Source organism: Lissotriton vulgaris, chromosome 3_1, assembly GCF_964263255.1.
Source record: "Lissotriton vulgaris chromosome 3_1, aLisVul1.2, whole genome shotgun sequence".
In the NCBI taxonomy this organism is placed as follows: Eukaryota; Metazoa; Chordata; class Amphibia; order Caudata; family Salamandridae; genus Lissotriton; species Lissotriton vulgaris.
In genome coordinates this window covers 696,185,350-696,205,937 of record NC_141689.1, presented here as the reverse complement: position 1 = coordinate 696,205,937, position 20,588 = coordinate 696,185,350, and the positions used below count along the sequence as shown (strand labels likewise).

The 20,588-nt window shown below is 45.0% G+C and overlaps 1 protein-coding gene across 2 annotated transcripts in view; it reads left to right on the top strand.

The window, feature by feature from the left end:
* The window catches only part of FBXL17 (F-box and leucine rich repeat protein 17), a 1,859,129-nt gene that overhangs the window by 763,147 nt on the left and 1,075,394 nt on the right, over nucleotides 1-20,588 (top strand). For both annotated transcript variants that reach the window (XM_086961002.1, XM_086961003.1), the window contains exon 6: nucleotides 16,349-16,479. In XM_086961002.1, coding sequence (XP_086817128.1) covers nucleotides 16,349-16,479 — 131 coding nt within the window. The remainder of the gene's footprint in view (nucleotides 1-16,348; nucleotides 16,480-20,588) is intronic.

Genomic DNA, 20,588 nt, shown 5'->3' with positions numbered 1-20,588 from the left:
GGCCCCACTTGCACCCACCGGCACAATTTAAGCACTGAGGAAAGGAGTGCAGATTATTGCATCATCCCATAACACTTAAAGGTGGCTTTTTCCAAAACTGTAGGCCTTTGAAATTATCGGCCAAGAGACCCTGCCATACTCATTAACTAACTAACTGACTGTGGATGGCGAAAAGCCAGTGTGTTCTATGTGAAGTTACATTTTCTGAGCTCCAATACTTATTTACCACTTTTCTGGCTACAGAAATGAGAGTCGGGATTGAATGAGTTATACTACAAGGCAGAGGGACAGTGTTGTTTGTAGATGGTGGCCTAGTCGTAGCGAGGTGCGTTTAAAATTCACACAAGAAAGTATTTGCACAGTTTGCACCCTTAAAACATGCGCTTTTAGAGGGACAGTGTGAGCAGACTGTCAAGAGTCCTAAGTACTGTGTTTATTGCGTTTCTAAATTGGGTGCCTTTTCTGTGAACCCATCTTGTATTCAAGATACCATCTGTGATTTGACTGCATTTATGAAAGACTGTGCAATTTACATTTCGATTTGATTTGCACCCATTTGTGTGTTCCTAAATCCAAGTCATTCATATTCTGAAACTCACTGAAACATGGCTGCATTGTTTGTCATCTGCATTTCTCTTACTTTTAAAAGGTTGTATAAGCCGAGGTGAATGTTGGCATCGATCTCAGCTTTCATTCCATAAAACCTTTATTTGATTGACTTTTATGTGTGTTTTTAAAATTTTGCTAAAGCATCTGTGTGAAAATTACGACTTTTTTGCATGCTGTCCTCCTTCACTTAAATAAAATTATGTGCACTGTCTAGTAGCTGTTTGGCAGTGTAGTCGGTTATCCATTTATTCATCCTTCAGCATATCCATTACTCTGTAAAGGTCTTCTTATGGCAAGTAAGAATGTTGGGGCCAGCTGCATTGCTGTATAGTTTTAAGATTTACCTGATATATTATTTAGACTCCCCATCGAGTCTATGTACAATCGATAAGATATACTAATTACTTTCTAATAAACATACTTAACATTCTCTACCTGTAATTGTTTGGTGGCACCCCTGTATTATGTGCTGGGTTACCCAAACATTGCCCTAGGACTTTTTAAGAGGATGGAAGGAGGTTCATTGTGTTTTCTTGCATATTTGTGTCTCTATCCATAATGTGCTTTACAGGCCGCTCTCTCTTTAAAGTCAGATTTTGGAAAGGGACTCTTTCAACCCATAACCACAATACGCGTTGATGCCAAACTGTTTACCATTTTCTCTTGTTGTCAGTAGTTGGTCTTATGGTTGTCACCCCTTAGGAAGGCTTTATTTTGTGAGGGGCGACAAAATCTGGAGCTAGGGGGGGGGCGACAAAATCTGGAGCTTGGGAGCCCGTAGGACAGGTAATTCATTTCCGATTAGTCATGTAATTTCGAGTCAAACGTCCTGCTTTGAATCGCTGTTGTGGATCATTTGATAAACTAAATAGCGACATGTAGTGAGAGCACTTGCTGAAACCAGATTGATTTCCTGTGGTTGCTCTGGATATTGCCTATTTTTATTGGTATTTATTAATATTGTTTAAGTAAAACGATAAATCAACTCAGCATTGTGCAGTGCATGCTTTTTGATTTATTTGACAAATTAAGTGCACATGGTATGTGAATTGTATGTTGCAAACAATTGAATAACAAAAGAAGTACACCGTTTCATGTTTGCCTTTTATAGGTAACCTCTGGCTATTAAAACATCCTCTTTTATTACCCATAGTTATTGCTCAGAATACCAGTGAGGAAGAAATGTGTTCTGACATTCCGGGTGGATGGAATTTCTGCTGCGATCCTCTGTTTCCCAACATATTTCCTTTTATTGATTTTGCGCATAAACCATATGCTCTTAGTAGGTGGTAAATATGTGCTAGGAGGCTAGTGCAAAGAGTAAGTGGAGGGAAGGGGAAGATCCTTCCTGGCAGGAGAGAGCTTTACATCCTCTTCTTCCCTGTGCCTTAGAAAGATGGTCAGGTCGGGGCCATGGACCAGGGCTGGGCTGTACTGCAGCCATTTTCTAATCCAGTCTTACTGGGCACATTTCCCAGCTGGTAAATTCAGGTCTGATGTTTCCCGCACCTGGAACACTGACCCACATTTAATTTTGCAGAGCGGAATTCCACTCTTTCTCTTACAGCACTATGTAGCAGGATTATGAGTTTACTCTTTCCTCCTAAGGTCAGTATCTAATGAAGCATGGCATGATTTGGAGGCATTGTCTGTTTCCATCTCCAGATTAGCTGTGCTACTCTTGTGAGTGAACAGTTGTTATCAGTTGCACCAGCAGGGTATCATGTGTATACTTGGAATCATATGTCTTATTTGAAAGTTTATTGCCTAATTCAGACTGATGTGTAATACCAGCACAATCAATTGGACCATAATGGTTGGCCAGTAGCACATATTATAGTTTTGAAGCATCTCACCGAGCAGTTTCTGCTATGTGCATCAGCTTGGGTTATGCACCATTCATGTAACTGGTTCCAACTAGAGTCTCTACCACAGTCACTTGTACCCCAATAGCTCTTTATATATAGTATATGATTAAACGAGTTGTGTAGAAGTCTCAGTACTACAACTGTTTTAGAAAATGCGACCATGCCTATTACTGACAGGCGGCAACCTTCAAAAGGAGCTCCTACTCACCGTTAGTGCATTTGTGATAGGATGGCTGTTAAGTTAGTACCAGAGGTGCGCAGAAAAAGTAGTATAGTCTGATTAAGCTACTATTCCAATAAAAGCTAGCCAATGGAGAGATATGGTGGTTCAGTTTCGTGGCTTCGAGTTAACATCATCAGCTGACAAGTATTTGATCATTGGGGTCTTGAGTCACTTTCAGTTCACCTCCGGACCACTTCCTTGAATTTGAACCCCCGTCCAAAATACTGTGCAGGCGTAGAGGCAAAGAGATTCCTCATTTGCATGGGGCCATGTTCCCATGCAAATGAGGAAATGCTCCCTTGAGATATCGCTGGGGCTACATGTGCGCCACACAGGGCTTTAAGTGGGCCGGGTCTGAGCACCGGCAGTTATTTCCAGGGGGCCTCAAAACAGGTCTCTATCGGGCTCTATTTTCGCGCAGAGGTAGTCTGTTTTCTTTTTTTTCTTGGACTGCATTGAGAACATGCACATCGATGTGCCTTATCGGCTTTTTGATCTAGGCTGTGATGTGAAACCTCTTGCCCGGTTTTTTAGGGTCTGTGTTTTGGTATTTCTTGCAGCGTGGTGGCCCCTGCATAAGATAACATGGCACCTGTGATTCGGCTGCCGCTGCGGTTTGTTATCTCTTGCATAGGAGAATTTGGTCTGAAAGGTAGGATTCGGTTGGTTCCCGGTCAGGTTAGGGTTTGAGTCTCCGTGGCTTTACTGGCAGGCACGGCGTCGGAGGCTACGAATGAAACGCTCCCAGCCCCTGGCCCCGCTTCTCTCCCCAGGAGTCCGTGTTTGTAGCTGATGTCAGAGTATATTCTCTACAACATGGTTTCCTCCTGTCAGGAGGACGACGCACTAGCTGGTGAATCTTAACGCAGCATACAGAGACGATTGTAAATCCCCTCCACCCCCCTCCCCCCAAACAGTACACCGGCCAGCTCTCGTGCGCCCACCAGACGTACCATCTGTGCAAAAATAAGACGTTTAAAAATATATATATATATATTCGTGGCAATTAGCTAGCTGGTGCGAACTCTTTTTATCATGACGGCTTTCTCCAGAATCCACAATACGGCTGCAGCATGCACGTATGGTGCGTCTTCATTGACCCCGCGTGCACTTGGGAGATGCAGGGCCGGTTCTATGATTTGCAGGGCTCTGGGACAAAAGGGAATGTGCGAAGCCCCTTTAATTTACTTAAGTGAACCCTTGCAAGGAAACCATTCAGAGACACTGCGAGAGGCCCATTGTACAGTATTTTAGCGACCCCACAGTGTTACCTTTCAGCCCACAAGCAATTCTCACACCTTCAGCCTGATGGGTGTAAGAATTGCTTGTGGGCTGAGAGTTAACACTGTGGGGGTTCTAAAATCCTTTACAATGAGCCTCCTGCAGTGTCTCTGAATGGTCTCCTTGCAATTGGGACAAAAGGAAGCGTCTCCCTTCCCTTGGCCTTCAAACACCATCCCTGAGAGGCCTAGGGAGAGTACCCCTCCCATGGACCCTAATTGCAAGGAGACAGGGCACACGATCTGTGCGGGCCCCATGCTGGTAGGCTGAGTGCTAGGCCCTGGGCAGCTGCCCATGCCTAGCACTGGCACTGTGGGAGAGAGAAAGCAAGCAGCCCACTGTGGCTCCTCCGGGTACACGTCACAGTCCAGCTTCAATTATATTATTATGAAAAACGAATAATGTGAGGCGAAATATATATATTATCAAGCTTTGTTAATAAGGTGATTATGGGGAAGAGAAACGGTGATACAGATCACATAAGAACGCAGTATATCGGATTTTATAAGGTACATATTGTCTAACCTGCTTATATTTATTTTTGTTCCATTACTGCTGCTGTTAATAATATTATCATCATCGCAAATAATAATATTTGTTGCTAACGATGAAAACAAAAATTGCATAAAAAGTTATTAATTTAAAAGAACGATAATGTAATAGTACTGATGCAAATAAATAAGCATTGTTTTTATGTTGATTTTGCATGGCGAGTAAAGTAGGAGTGCTCTAATCCGTGTTTATAGGCCGAGCTGGGTTGTGGTAGATGTGATTTGAGGTATACGGCAGGCTGTACTGAAGTAAATGTGCTTCGACAACCTGTGTCACAATTCTACCTGCATTGAGGTTAGGTGGAATATATTGTCATGTCTATGTTTGTGTATACTGCAGTTGTTCCCTAAGGATTCCTAGAGTTGACGGCTTGTCAGAGCAGGGGGTACTGCTACACTAGTTTTCTTTATTTAGACCTCGCCCCTACTTAGGTAGGCCACACCCCCTTGAGGTTTGCCCCGCCCCTTTTAGAGCACCACCAGTTTTTTTAGATCTCGCCTAGCGAACGCAGCGCATGCGCTGCTTCACCTTGGCGAGACTCTATTGTCATCGCTTTTGTTTGCGAAGGGAAATAAACCATGTGCGCGCACGGATAGGCGATGTGCGCATGCATGGCGTCTCCCATCGCACGCTTGATTTATTAAGGCTCGGCCACTTGCTCCCTCTGTGTGCACACGCTGTTTGCCTGCTTGCGAAGACACGAAGCCCTGACACACCGCCTGTGTCCCCCCCAAGGTTTTACATGAGAATGCTCCAAAAATCCCCTGCGAACAAACGGATCCTGTTGGGAAGAAACCGGAATCTGAGAAGGATGGCTGCACTGTGCCTCGGCTTGCCAATGTAAAAAAGATCCACCACAAAGTATGCTTTTCGGACATTGTACCAAACATATAGAACTCCATCCAAACAAATATATGCACTGGCTGCCTCTTGTTTAGCAATCATGTAGCTGTGTCACTTCTGGTCTAAACCAGCCTGGCTTCTTAAGTGGGGTCACCAAATGAGAGCTTTCACTACCTGCCTTGCGTTATAAATCTTCGAGTTTCTGCACATTTTTTTTACTCTGTCAAATATTTTTCTCAATAGGGGAAGCGCTCTGACGCCTGTGGTGAGGGTCAGCAGGGCGAATTATGTCATAGAGGCTGTAATCCATGGCCCTGCAGGGATCTGTAGCTCTCGCCTGACAAGCGACAGATTCTACTCCAACTCTACAGACCTTTCGGGGTCAGAAGCCTGGTACTGCCCTAGGTCTACCTGCCTGTCTGAGGCATCGTCCCTACTGATCCCACACCACCTCACTCTGAAGGGTTCTTTGAGGCACCCTCACCTCACTTGTGGGGGGTGGTCACTTCAGGTTACCCTCACCTCACTTTGAGGGGCGGGCTAGGGGATGCTTAAATTACGGCACTGCCTATTGGGTCTTCTAGCGGACCTTGCTATATGCCTGCAGAGCTGCTGTAAATAGGCACAGCTATTCAGACCAGCCATAAACAGGGCCGCTGCGGCAGGGAACGGTATAAACAGTCCCGGGGTGCCACGCATACGTGTAAACATGCTCTCCATCATCTCGGCGCTGCGTGTAAACACGTCTCGTTGGGGCTCGTGGTGGTGTTTTCCTCTATGGATGGGTCCCGCTAGCCGTAATGCTTTATTTAAAATCATAAGTCCCAGCATTTGACGTTAAGCATCCAGAGTTTGTCCGTCCCATTTTCACTGTGCCCCCTTCCTCTGTGCCACCTCCCCACCCTCTCATTGCCTCGCTCTGTGCCCTTCACCCCCACGCAGACACTGCTTTTAATTCAAATGCACGGTTTGACCCTGGCCTCTTCAGCTCCACTGCCCTTGTGCTCCAATGTTGCAGAATGAAAAATACGTTCCCTCCGAGGAATTACTAAGTTATTAAACTGTATCTACGTCCCGTGCCCCACTATCCATCTCTGCCCCCCTCTCTTCCCGCCCCCGGTTTCCCGCCTAGGCCCTCCACTCGCTCAGCCTTCTCTTCCCTCCCACGCTTGCCTCTCTCCTCCCAGACCTCTTTCCTGTGGTCGCCCCTCTTACCCCGCTGACCTCTTGTGCTTTTCGCCATCTACTGCTGCGTTTCGCTCACACTACTGCGCTACTTACTTCTCCCTGCCTTTTTCCCACCCTTCTCCGTTACCCTCCGCTTGTAGTCTCCCTCCCACCCCACTCTTCTCTCTCTAACTCCCATCGCACTTGCTTTTGGCCATCTGTCTGCTGAGCTTCTCGTGTGCCCCCTCCCCCTTCTAGTAACCCACCTTTCTCTCCTTCTTAATTATTCTCACCTTATCCAACGTTGCCTTTAATTCTTTTCTACATTCTTTCTCTGCCCTCTCCACCCCGCTGCCACCTCCATTGGTACCTTCCTGTGTGTGAGGTCATCTTCTCTGCTTCTCCCAGACCCCTTCCTTGGCCCTTCCTTCCCTCAGAACATCCCTGTCCTGGGTCTCCATCTTTATTTCTTGCATGCCATTCTTACCTCTCCCTTACTATCATTATGCCCATAGTGCTTTCTTCTCATCTCCATCTCTTCTAGCCACACTTTGAATTCAACTTCACTCTCCCTTCTCCCTGAACAAGCATTTGCAATGCAATACGTCTCGCCTCTTTGCGAGTTTCAGCTATTGGCATTTTAAATGACAATGCCTTTCTATTTATTTTTTAAAAACCAAATCATAAATAAAAGGTATTCTCATTTACAATGCCAATAGCTCAAACTCAAGTAAATGGCAGACCTTTTGCTTTGCAAATGCTTGTTTTCCCACTTAAAGCCCTGGCGCCACCACTATTAGAATTACAGAAGAGGCTGCAGAAACCAAAGGGGTCGTACAAGCGTCTGTGACCCATTCTATACTATAATACCAAAGTGACCTGTGGGTGCACAAACCCGTTTCGCCCCTGATGCACTTTCTGTAATACAGCCCCTGGAGTGAATCCTAGTGGAATACGTGGAAAGGGGAGAGAAGTAGTACATGCCAAGGTAGACCAAATATCCTGCTACCAGCACCTGAAGGTTGTGCGCAGCAAACAAGCTGTACGGCAACACTGCAAGGTGGAAGTAAAAAGGTGTGGCACATTAAAATATGTGACTCAATCACAGCGGGGTGCACCGACGACAGTGACAGCACCAGTCGAGTTTCGGTTGGAAACCAATGTAAATTGTCTATTTACTTGTTATGCTGAAATTATTCAATAGAAGGAATTAAATCAGATAACCTAATGCAATGCAGATGACTGCCAAGAGAGTACAACATTCAGTAGATAAAAAAACAGAGGACAGGGGAAAGAGTGGGAAATTGGGAGTTTCAGGGTCATACGGTTTACAATTAATTCAATTAATTGTTCTACACCAATCGCATATTCAGGCAAGCTGAGATTGAAGGCGAGGATAGGTATATGAGACGATTATTCTGTGCTAAAACCATTGAATTAGATTTCAACTACACAGTGGTGTCTATTACCAATATCGATAGAATTTCACAATTGTTATTTACTTGAATCAAACAGGGTCAACAAGAAAACGCATTGATGGTACTTAATTGTGTCACTCCCGTCGATTTGTGTCATTTACCAAATTTGAAATTTTACATGAACTTCAGTAAGCTGAATATGTTTTGGCAAACCTGTCATGATTTTTTGTGCTTTTCTGGATTGTAGGTGGTTGATGAGTCCTAGTTTCTGGGGTAATGTTTAGCATAGTTTGCAGGTTTGTACAGAGAAGGAGCTACCAACCATTTAGATTCTTCTTCTTCTTCGATAACTTTATTTCGACCACAACGGGCCATAAAAGTGTAGATTAAGATACATACAATAATACATTAAAATTCATTGTTAAATAGCACGAAAGTTAACACTAAAAGACACATTCATATATGTACACACCTATTTACAAAGATAAAACCATCATAGGTAAAAATAGTATTAAATCATTCAAGTAGTTATCAGAAGAGTGCATTTAGGTATGTGAAATCCATTAATCACAATTTAGTTCATTATAAAAGTTCAACGTTTTATCCACATTCCATTTAAAAAGCGGGAAACAGAAAATACAATGGTGGGGTGGGTGTCATATTTTAATACTCTAAAGGCATTTTCACAATTTCGATAGCCCAGATTCCTGCAGATTGGTTTCACCCAGTGATTGCGTACCTGGAAAAAAAAGACATGAATTTCATTTTCCAAAGGGTGTCTACATGCAGGGCACTCAGTATTTTTATTCACATCCCATGTACTAGTAAAGGACCTAAGGGGCAGATTTCCCATTCTAAATTGCATATACAGCTTCCTTGCTGATGCTGGATAGATCTGATCAAGAAATTCCTCCTTCTTGTATTCTACTTTTATGTGGAGGAACTGGGATGTCAGTCTTCCAACTGAAGAACTAGCATGAAGGGTCATCAGATTATGATACCTATACTGATGTACCAAGTCTGCCCTGGAAAGGGCCGGGCAGGATACCTCCGGCAATTCACATAATTTGGGGAGGCCAATCCTGTCAGAAAGGTCCTTGATGTGGGTTAAGCAAGGAATTTTATTAAATTTGATTGCAACCCACACCTCCTTGAACTCATTTCGGTTTGAGGCCAACTCCGGGACAGACCATAGTCTTCTCCAGTAAGTAAGTGGCCGTAAAGCCACCTCCTCCTCCACGGGGAGTGACCCGAGATCAAACCTTAAGGGCACCAGCGGGGTACTGACTGGCAAGCCTAGCAAATTCCTCATAAATAAATGCTCGACCCTGATCAGACTTCTAGGCCTATAGTGACCCCATAATTCTGCCCTGTATGTAGAAGCTGCTCTAGTTTGTACCTTATACATTTCTACAATGGGGGCAGTGGCCTATAAGACCAGTGCTCTCTGCATTTTACATAGACCGCCCACAGTCTGCGTTAGTTTTAAAGCAGACTTAGCTAGCTGGGCGTCCCAGCCCAGGAGTTCCTCGAAAATGAAACCTAGGTATACAAAGGTCTTTAATCTCTCAAGAGATATACCGTTCAGAACTGGGTTTGGACGGGCCTGCCTTGGAGGATTTAAAATCATGAATTTCGTTTTAGCTAAATTAATCTCCAGGCCACTTAGCGCACAGAAGTCTGCAAAGCCATCCAGGATACGTTGGATGCCCGTAGATGTTCCGGACAACAAAAAGGTGTCGTCCGCGAACATTAGTGCGGGTACCCTGCCTGTAGCTATTCTCGGGGCATCAATGTCCTTTATGCCTGAAAGATGCTTTATAAGCCCATTGATATAAAGACAAAAAATGGTGGGAGCCAGCACACATCCCTGGTGCACACCCCTTTGTACTGGGAATCGTGCTGACAGTTCTCCATATTTCCCACATCTTACCTTTCAAAATTTCCTGTATGGAGCCTTCTTAGCACTCCCAGGAGATAGGATGCAATGCCAAGATCATGAAGAACTCTCCACAATTTGTCCCTAGGGACCAGATCAAACGCGGCCCTCAGGTCCACAAAAATGAGGTAGAGGCTGCCACCCTCCACACTCACAGATTTCCAATAAAGGACCTGGAGTCGGAATATCTGGTCGATGGTTGACATACCTGTTCTAAAGCCAGCCTGCAAGGTACTCAGGATCTCATTCTCCTCTTACCAGATCTGAATTCCTTCCAGAATTATTCGTCCCAATACCTTCTGAGCAATATCTATCAGGCTAATGGGCCTGTAGTTCGAAGGTTGCAGGGGGCAGCCTTTTTTGTGAATGGGAACTATCTCTGCCCCACGCCCGGTCTCTGGTGGATCCATCCCCACTGAGATTGAATTAAACAGGACACAGAGATAGGGGGTCCATATTTTCGGCTCCGACCGAAATAAGTCCCCATGGATTTTGTCAAGCCCGGGCGCTTTATTTGGTAGCATTTTAGCAATAGCAGATTCCACCTCTATTATCGAAATCTCCTGTGTTCCCCCCAGTCGATACTCGTGGAGGAGGCACGGGCACATAGATGCAGTATCGTCATTACTCGGGCATGCATAAAGACTTCCAAAGTGGTCTTCCCATACTACAGGAGCTATGTTAAGGGTTACTGCGGGTTTCTCTTCCCTCCCACCATTACTAACTATCACCCAAAAGGATTTCTGGTCCCTATGCTGTAGGGCTGATCTCAATTCTTCCCACGTGTCAGCCTCCCAACACTTTCTTTCCTTTTCGATTACCTGCTTGTACTGCACCCTGAGTACCTTGGTCCTTAATTTATCCTTGGCCTTAATCGCTTTGATCAAATCACTTTTCTTTTTGCGACAATTTGCACTATACCATGGGTGGGTCTGGACCCGTTTTTCCTTAAAACTCCCTTTTGGGTATAACACCTCTAACATTTTGGAGGCAAGCTGGTTATGGATTTCAACAGGCCTGTTGTCCCACCCGACTTTGCATCCCAATGACCCTGCCTCAGCCATTTCGCTAAGATAAGGCACAACCTGTTGGTATATTTGAGCCTGCATATTTGGGGAACCCAATATATGGGGCCATTTTACTCTCAGTCTATTGTTATGAAGAAGAAGAGGATGTTGAACAGAGTTGGGCTCTATTTGATTATTGGACAGACCCCAGCTCCCTGGCTTTAGTGTCATGACCAGGGCATTATAGTCACTGTCTTTCCGTTGGTAGATCCTGAAGTCCAGAACCTTGTCCCAGGATCTAGATTCGATCAGGATATAATCTATGATCGATGTTTGCCCTTCTCTATTAAAGGTCGCAAGGCCAGGTCTATCTCTCATTGCAAGACCTCAAGGATAAGGACAGGGTAAGAGAAGTGATTTGTAAAACCAGCGGGGTCCATGCATTGACCGGTGGAATGAACGGTTCCGGAATCTTCCAATACTGGTTCTCCTCATCAGGGTCATCTAAGCCCATGTTACTAAGGGGTTCAAACTGACAGTTGAAGTCGCCCCCAATTATTACAACATACTCAGGGTCAAGAGTCAATACATATTCGCTCAGTTGTTCAGTAACCTTTGACTCTTGCCCACTCTGGGTTGGCCTCGAATAGATATTAATTAGGGCAATATATTTTTTCCCTAACTGGGTTAACAAGACACATTGAATATCAGGTGAGTTTGTTGTCAACTGTTTAGCTGTGGCTCCCAAATGCGTAGCTACCAAATACTTAGCCCAACTGACGCTCTTCCCCTGCCCCTTTTTGTTGCAAAAATATTAAAAGTGTCAAAACCACTCCGCTGGTTATTATCCAGGGCCCACGTCTTCTGCATAAGGCATATGTCATGTTTGTCCATGAACAGGCCCCAGTCTTCAGATATCAGTTTATTTTTTTATCCCTGCTATGTTTCAGGAGAGTATATTGATGTTTTCGTTTACCTCCCCATCCGTAGAGCTCACATTAATGCCACAGTTAATTGACCCCAATAGTGGGTCAGCCATTTGTGATTCCCCCCCCCCCAGTTACACTACTAACCCTGCTGAACCTAGGTGCTCCTGCTCCATCCCCTTCTGTTTTTGGAGACCCACGACACCTGCTAGATGGACCACCACATTTGAAGCCCCTTTTGGCCCCTAATCTAATGGGCCTTCTTCGCTCATAAGCCCATACTGGATGGTAATACACTTCATCTCTACAAAGCTAGCCTTAGCTTCTAGTAGGCTCTTGCTGTCCACTGCGGGGATGGGAGTATCTTGGTCTTCAGCAGTCAATCTACTGAGTCCAAGATGCTGTATCTATTGTTGTGGTTGAACATGTCAAGCGACGAAGGACAATTTTGGGGCCCATTCTGGTTGGCATTTCCCAAAAAGGGGTTACCTCCCTGAGTTACCTTGCCCGCCCAGACCAACCTCCCCTATTGGGTGCAGAATGTACGTTACTAAGGGCACCCGGGTAAAAGTAGGTTAGTGAAAGGGATTTTATTAGCGTTTCTGGGCTACCTGTCTCCAGATTACATATGTGCTTGACTGTCCAACTATTCCTGAAATTAATCACAACACATTCACCCTGTATGTTTTTCGCCCGAGGCCCCACCCAATCTACCCGCCTAGCAAATAAGATTTCACTTCATCCCTGGTTAGGAAGGGGTTTATTATAATTCAACCAGTGGATACATTTATTTTTTAGGTCACTGTAGGCCTCCGACTTTCCCTGGCTCAAGGAAGGGACCCCAGCGAGAACCACCACATAGGGTATAGACTCTGGGGGCAAATTCAGGCGAGGTAGCAGTGAACTATTTGTACCCAAGGTCCTTGGCCTGTTTACCATGTTTATCGTTTGGTCAGAACTTTGGGCCCCCGTATCCCCCCCTGCTCCCCCAGTCATTGCTTTTACTGGAACATCAGGTTCGGCTAAATCAGGTGGCGTGGTGGGATGATTACCCATTTCAACTAATTGTGCTGGTATTTCCCTTGCGGCGTATGCTGCCAACAAATTTGTACTCTGATGGCCTACATGTTTTGGACCAGAGGGACCCTGACCCTTGCTAACAGAATTCACAACCCGCATATCCCCCCCACCCTGCTTGTTAAACACAATGATTCCAGATGGGATAGTCTTTGTTCAATAGAATTCAGTCTTTCATAGATGGGGAGGCAGGACTCTGTAAATATCTGCTCCATTTTGGCCCAAAAGTCACCACTATTCTCAGGAGGAATTGTGTCATCAATAGCTTGGGTGATCAAGGACTCATTTACTACGGGCTGTGGTCCATCCAGGACAACTACAGGTGGATCACTCTCCATAATAACGCGTTTCTGCATTTTTGTTTTTCTATTCATAAGTGAAGTTCCTCCCCCCTCTTTTTTAACAACTGTGTAAGGCACCTTGTTAACTGCCCCTGGATTAGTACTCAAAACCGACCTAATTGACAGACCCGATCTAGTTGTTCCAGGACTTTGAGGGAATATAGATGGATCGATTACTGCTGTAGCCACACTAGCTAGAGGACTCGACAGGCTACCAGCTGTATCAGGCAAATAGTTACCCTCGCCTGCGGGTCCATCGGTGTAATGTCAGCCATTATTTGCATTACGGATGATTGTGCCTGGGGAAAAGTTTCGGGCACTGGAGATTGAGCCTTAGCCAGTCGACCCAACGGAGAACGCTTATCGAAAATCGGCTCCATGGATAGCCTTTTCTCGGTTAGTTCAATTTCACGTTGTAGCACGGACGTGGCCCTTATTAAAAATTGATCTATAGTCCCCACGACACTTCTTCCAGTAAGTGACTTTCTCCCCTTCCACGTACCCGTTGAAGCCATAATCTAGGTTGATTAGTAGCTCTAACCCAAGCAGGTCCTGGTAACTACAAGACAGTACACAAATTCAGTTTTAAAGTGTACTAACCTTGCTATACGATTCTGCAGGAAAGATCAAAGAGGGGGGGCCCATCCCGTCCTCAATCGGCCTCGGACGGCCGCAGACGGGCCCGCCCTTCTCATGGGCTTCTCCCGGCGCCCACCCGCGCGCGTCCCGCGACGCGGGAGCCCTGTCCTCCTTAAAAACTCCTCCTGGCGCTTTGGGAACGCGGTGGCGGCATGCGTGCCGCGTGTGCTGCTGGGGCTGTGGTCCTGGTGCTGGGAGGGAGTAGCGGCAAGAGTCACGGGTACCTCCGACCCTGCAACGCTAAAGGCAGAGTGTCCCTAAGATTACAGTGAGTTTTTAAACAGGGCTCCCGCTCCACCGGAGCCCATCCTTCCTTAAAAACGCCTCCTGGCGCTTTGGGTACGCGGTGGCGGCGTGCGCGCTGCGTGTGCTGCTGGGGGCTGTGGTCCTGGCGCTGGGTGGGAGTAGCGGCAAGAGTTGCGGGTACCTCCGACCCACAACGGCGAAAGGCAGAGTGTCCCCAAGATTGCGGTGAGTTTTTAAACAGATTATTATAAAAGTCAGGAGGAGTATTCGCCGTGCTGTCATTCTTACTCTAAGGTTCTGCCATTGGATGAAGGTTTTAAATTAGAATTGTAGAAAAATCAAGTCCAATGCTAAGAATACCCCAGCTTGCATTTAATAGATTCAGTGCCTTCCACAGGTTGGACCCCTATTTATTGGTTGGAGAGGACGTTGTTTTTTCTTGAGGAAATCTGAGATCTGAATCCTAGTTTTTCCAAACCCTCTGCAGCCAATCCCTGCTGCGCCAGGCCTTGTGTTCACTCCACCAGGCTTATAACACCCACTGTACATGGCATATAGATAAGTGATTTGGCCAGTCCTTCCACCCAACCTTCATTGCTTACTGCCAGGTGTGGCAGCAACCAGGCCCTGCACTCAACCATCCATGCGACTGAAACCCGCTGTGCATGGTTTTTATGTATGCATGGTTGGGGCCGACCGTAGTGCGGGTTCCGGGACTTTAATCTTTTGCACCTGCCTTGCAACCAGGCTTTCTCGAGTCCGATCCATACTGGGCAGGCCATTCAGCCATGCACAGTAGGGTTGATTGTACCTGACTCTGCGCCAGCCCTTTCTCCCCCAAACCACCAGCACACAAACTTTACCTATGTTCACTGGACTTAGGTTACAGGGCCTGGATTGCTTATTACAATATGCACAATGTAGTCACGAATAAAGTTATTACACAGTAATTTTTTTGAATGATGCACGTCAAACCAAATACAAAACTTACACCGCATGATCAAAAAGTCTGCTTGTGGAATCAAATGTCATGAAACAATACGTTTTATTTTATAGTTCTTGGGGGTAGGATCTGTCACGCTGTTTGGGTGTATTGTGCCTCCACTGGAGTGCTTGCATCGAACTGAAAGAGGGACTACTTTACAACTATAGCCCTATCTCTCTGCTCCTACTGGCGCCCTTCCATCTGTCTAGCCCTAATGTACTAAGATGCCTGCGCAATAAACTCAGACCTATTGCCTTTGACATTTCTTGTTATTTTAGCAGTCTTAAAAAATTCCAGTGATGCATACTTTACTCCATTTCCCATTACTTTTTCCATTTTGGAATGGATCGGCACAAAACTTAACGGGTCAAAGTTTAGCTATAGTAACTAAGCAGTACAAAAGGGGGTGGTGATGGACAGAGCATCTGAACCAATCGAAACACTCACACCCAGTCAACAGATCTGGGTTTAATCCATCACCGTTCTTTAGCCCCCTCTGCCACCCCAGTTCAGACATGGCCATATGCAAATCAGTCTGACCCTGTGCCTCATGGGAGCAGTCCAGCCCGAACTGCCAAGCCATGCCTTCCCTGGACCGGATTCAAGATTCCTAGGACCGGTTTCTGGCATTCCAGCCGTCTTCAGCCCGGCTTGCTTGAATCCAGTGGCAAAGTGAGCAAGGGACTCATGTCTGAGCATACCCTGCCAACTTATGGCGAACAAAGAGGTACAAAAATAGTAACTAAGCAAGAGTCGGAATTCTTGCAAATTCTTCAAACAGTACCAGGTTTCTAAGTAGGCCCAAACACAGCTTTTTCCACTTTCCCAAAGATAAAGAGATGTATACTTACAATCATTTTGTAAATACAATTTGGAATTAAATAAGTTATGTTCCTCCTGCTCGGAATCGTAATAGGAAAATTAATATACCCAAGGACGGAGTTGAGATGACGCGAGATGGCAGTTGGGTAATCTGTGCACGTAAAAATTTTAACTTCTCATTCTGAAAGGTATTTGCTTATAGAACCCCTGAACTATTGAATAGCGTTTTAGAGTACATGTATTCGATAGGGTAAAGTAACGTACATTTTGATTGAAAAACTGTAGTGGACAGTATCATTTTAACAATGTTCGAGGCTTGTGTAAAATGTTGAAACGATTTATATTCACTTTCAATGAATTGCACTTTTCCAACTATTTCTTGTATGTTTTTTGTTTTGCTTGTAGCTTAAAAACCTGTCCAGCTTGGATTTGCGCCATATAACTGAACTGGATAACGATACGGTGATGGAAATAGTCAAGAGATGCAAAAACCTTACATCCTTGAATCTTTGCTTGAACTTGAGTATCAACGACAGGTAAAAATTGCATTGAAATATTTCACTATTGTAAAATATGACCAGTAATAAAGACTGCCCAGTAAGTATAAATCTACTTGATGCAGTGTTTCCACCATTCTTGCTCACATATCACACTATATACTGCTTTTCTTTTTGTGTTCTGACAGTCGAACTAAGTTATAAATCTTTCTGTTCCCAGGAACATTCTGGGTATTTGCCTGACCCACAGAAAAGTAATTGCAGCAGGTGCAAAGTAAGATAGCGACCTAATTGTTAAAAAAACGAATATCCTTTTATTAACGCCAGTGCTTGCTTTGGGGCAGGTAGAGTTAGTAATAATGAACACAACTTAATGTGACCAGTTCTGCTTCTTGGTGCCGTATGTGCCACATACCGGACCGTGATTGAGCGGAGTGTTTGTTAGCGGAGAGAACTAAAAATTATTGAAGGAAAAACATGGGGCCATCGTTTTATGTGAAGTCTGCTACAGTTTAGCCCGCCTTGGCGGGCGGCTTGAAGGCTAGGGAACTCCGCGTTATTTTCCGTATTTGTTTCTGCTGATTTCACGAGTCACCCTCAGCTCCAGTGATCTGCCGCGTGCGATGGTTGTGCACCTCCGAGTGCTGCGGCGAGCAGTGGTGCCAACCCATAAAACTAGTGCGGCGAATATCTGACCCACTGACACGCACTGATGAAAATTAGCAGTGCCCTCAGGCTCAACACCAAAGCTCTTAAATGGTGGTCTATTTTAAACAGTTGGTATAACTGGACACGATTGAGAACTCTGGAGTTGAGGCTGAATGCACTGCAAGTTTTGACAGTGCCTGTCAGTCAGTTAGATTATTTTTAAATAAAAAATAGAAACATTTACTTACCCACTGCCTCGTTGCTCCTCTCCATCTTGGCAGTTCTTGGCTCCAGCACAGCCTCAGCCAACTCGCCTCCTCCTATCCCTACGCTGTTCCCATGCTTCTCAGGCAGTGTGAGAGAAGCACCAGTTTTGGATGGAGCGGGCCAGCTCGATGCTCCCTCAGGTTTGGGGGCCTGTGCCTGCTCTTCACCCAGCTGTCTAAGACAGCTTGGGTTGGAGAGGTTTAAAGTGTGCATGTCACATATGCCGTCGCAAAACAGCAGGCCAAATTGACTTGCGCCCTTTAAACCGAAGTGCACTGCGCACCGCACCTCCCTGCTGTCAATCAGCAGCAATGGCCCCGCCCTCAAACTAAGTCGTGGCCGGCATGGCTTACAGATGGAAGGGGAGGGTGGGTAAGGGCTAGTGGTTGTGCGGGAAGGGAGTCACGCAGGGAGGCTGGGGTTAAATCTTTATAAAAAAAAAACCTTACATTTCCCGGGGCCATCGTTTTCCAGGCTACGGCTCTGGCTCCTGCTTTCCTGCCTGCGCAGGAACAGGAATCAGGCCGCCTTCCTCCCCTAAGCCAGTCACAAAGCTGCAATGGCAGCTTTGTGATTGGCTGGGACGCCGACCGCACAGGCATCTATGGGGAGGCCATTTTTTACATGTAGGCTGCATGGAGAGTGCGCATGACTGGTTTGGTCGGCCCTAACAGTCAGGGCCCGCAACAATGGGTGAGTCACTCCTCCCCGACCCTATTGCAGGACCACCCGCCCCCAACCAAACCCTTCTTCTGCTTACTCGCAGTGCAAGAGGCAGAAACATAAAGTGGTATTTATAATACCAATTTATGTTTCTGCTTCTCGCACTGCAAGAAAGCAGTGGGGCGATGCTCCTTCGCCCATTTGGAGGAGCCGCCCCTGCTCAAACTCGGTTGCCGGCATGAAAAATTAAATGGTAATACATTGTTTTATTACCATTTTATTTTTCATGTTTGCTGCATTCGCAGTGGAGGGGCGATGCTCCTCCGCCATAATGGAGGAACCACATTAGGCTTTTGCCTGCAAATTGTGAGGTTTTACAACTATACAGTTTCCATTCACGTCAGTGGGGGAAGGGAAAAAACGTACCACATACATCACTGTTCTGGTGTATGTCTGTGTTATATAACCATGTGGAAGTAATTTTTGTATACAAGGTTGAGAGTTTGTTGATGCAGCACATCTTTCAAAAAAATGGAAAATACTTCTGGTGCAATATCTTCCCTTTCCTTTACTCTTTATTCAAAAATTGTAGTGTTCTCCGGACTGGTTCATTCAGGTGTAAGTTTGGAAATATGGATCTGTTTGGCAGCGGTATTACCAAAATTAGTGAATACTCGCCAAGGTGTTGCTGTGGAAGTGCATCCTATCGGCATTACACTTCACTAACCACCCTCTCCTCAGAAATTCCCTCTATGTAGCATTTATGGGTGCAGAAATAAATGCATACCCAGTGGAACTTACACACTTGTGACTAAGGAGCTAAACGTTTTCCCCTTAGGCCACTTTTGTAGATTGCACAGACCTCTTCAAAATCTCTGTGATGTGCTCCCTTCTCCTATGCATAACATGATTTTTGTACAAAATCAATATTCAGCCTGTACCAAATAATGACTGTCAGCCGGGGATTGTGTCACTGGCAGAGTCATGTATCAAATCAAATTCAAAAATACTTTATTTAGACAATGAAGTTTGTCAAAGTGCATTAATTACAAGTAAAATCAAAATGATCGCTATTGTCATGGTTTCTCGTAAGTGTCAATAATTTAACAGGTAACCCATAGTTCGTCCGCAGGTTTCCTTAGTGGTAAAAATGTTTAAAATACAATTCGATAAACAACTAGTGACTTAATAAGTTATTCTTTGGTTAAAAAAGCAGTGCTGTCTGTCTATTTGAAGGTAATTTGTTAAGGCTACTAAGGTTCAAAGTTGCTTCCCTTCTTCGTTTTGAGGTTCTGAATTTATTCCTATTTGCTTCTCCGCACTCCCCAAATATTTTACCAATTTGGTGATCACTTGCGGCTGCTCATTATTCAGTAGGAAGCTGACAGCAGATGGTAATTTCCGTGTCTCCTCCTTAGCCCATAGGAGCCGAAGCAATCTTCTGCGGTCTTCCATGAATGAATGGCATACACAGAGCAAGTGAGTCATTGACTCCTGGAATAGACTGCATAATCACTATATTTTCGACTCTAGTTTAACCGCCCATGGTGGCCATAGGTCTAAGGACGCCAAAGAGTCCCTCTGAAGCACAGGAATTTCATTTTATAATAGGAGGAGAATGTTTTGTTGATGTATTTTTGTGGGCCTTTTCTATCATAGCTGCTAAGGACCAATAAGGCATGTTCTCTTCTAGCAAATGCTCTTTGATCAGATTTAAGAGATGTCATTTTTACCTTTCTGTTCAGGGCTGTTTTAAACTGAAGGTGTGGTAATTTTAAGTTCCACAGCTCCCTTGAGCGAGTTTGCACTAATGCTTAGGCAAGGGCGTGCAACCAGGCGTTTGAATGATTTGCACAGGCAGAATATGCAATTTCCAGTCAGATAAGATCTTTCAAAGATCCTTGCTTAGCAGACCTTGTGGAAAGCAGATATTTTATTATGCAGGCCATATGTACAAGCAGTTGATGCTGTAATGCAAATTCCATCTTAATTTGAGCTGGCAAGTTATTGCTTAGTAATTGAAATATAGACCTGAACACTGTGCTCTGTGCCCTGTTTTGGAAAGCCCCCAGTTATCCCGGGTAGGCCTCTGACCCATATGACAATGTTGGCGCTAATTTGGCAGAGACTATTTTCAGCAGTGCCTCTAAAGAGTACTTGTTTGTGCTCTTAAATATTGTTTGGAAAGCACCTTGCAGCGAAGCTAGTTTTGGTTTTAGTGAGTTCAAGTGCAATAAGTGACCTCCTTTGTTGTCTAACCAGCAGCCCAAGTATTTGTATTCTAATCCAAAAATTCTTTATTTCGGCCATTTAAGACCATAAAAGATTCAATAAAAACATTAAAACATTTAAAAGACATCCACATACAGTAAAACATGACAAGGTACATTTCATAGGTGGTTCATTTCCTTGAAAAATCTGGACATGAGTAGCATTTTCAATCCAATTCATATCAGTATTCAGTCTTTTGATACTTTTCCCCTTATCTGCCACATGGCCATTATAAACTTGGCAACTGCAAAGACTATGTGGGGCAGGGTACTTGTCTTCAGTATTCTGTATGAATGTAA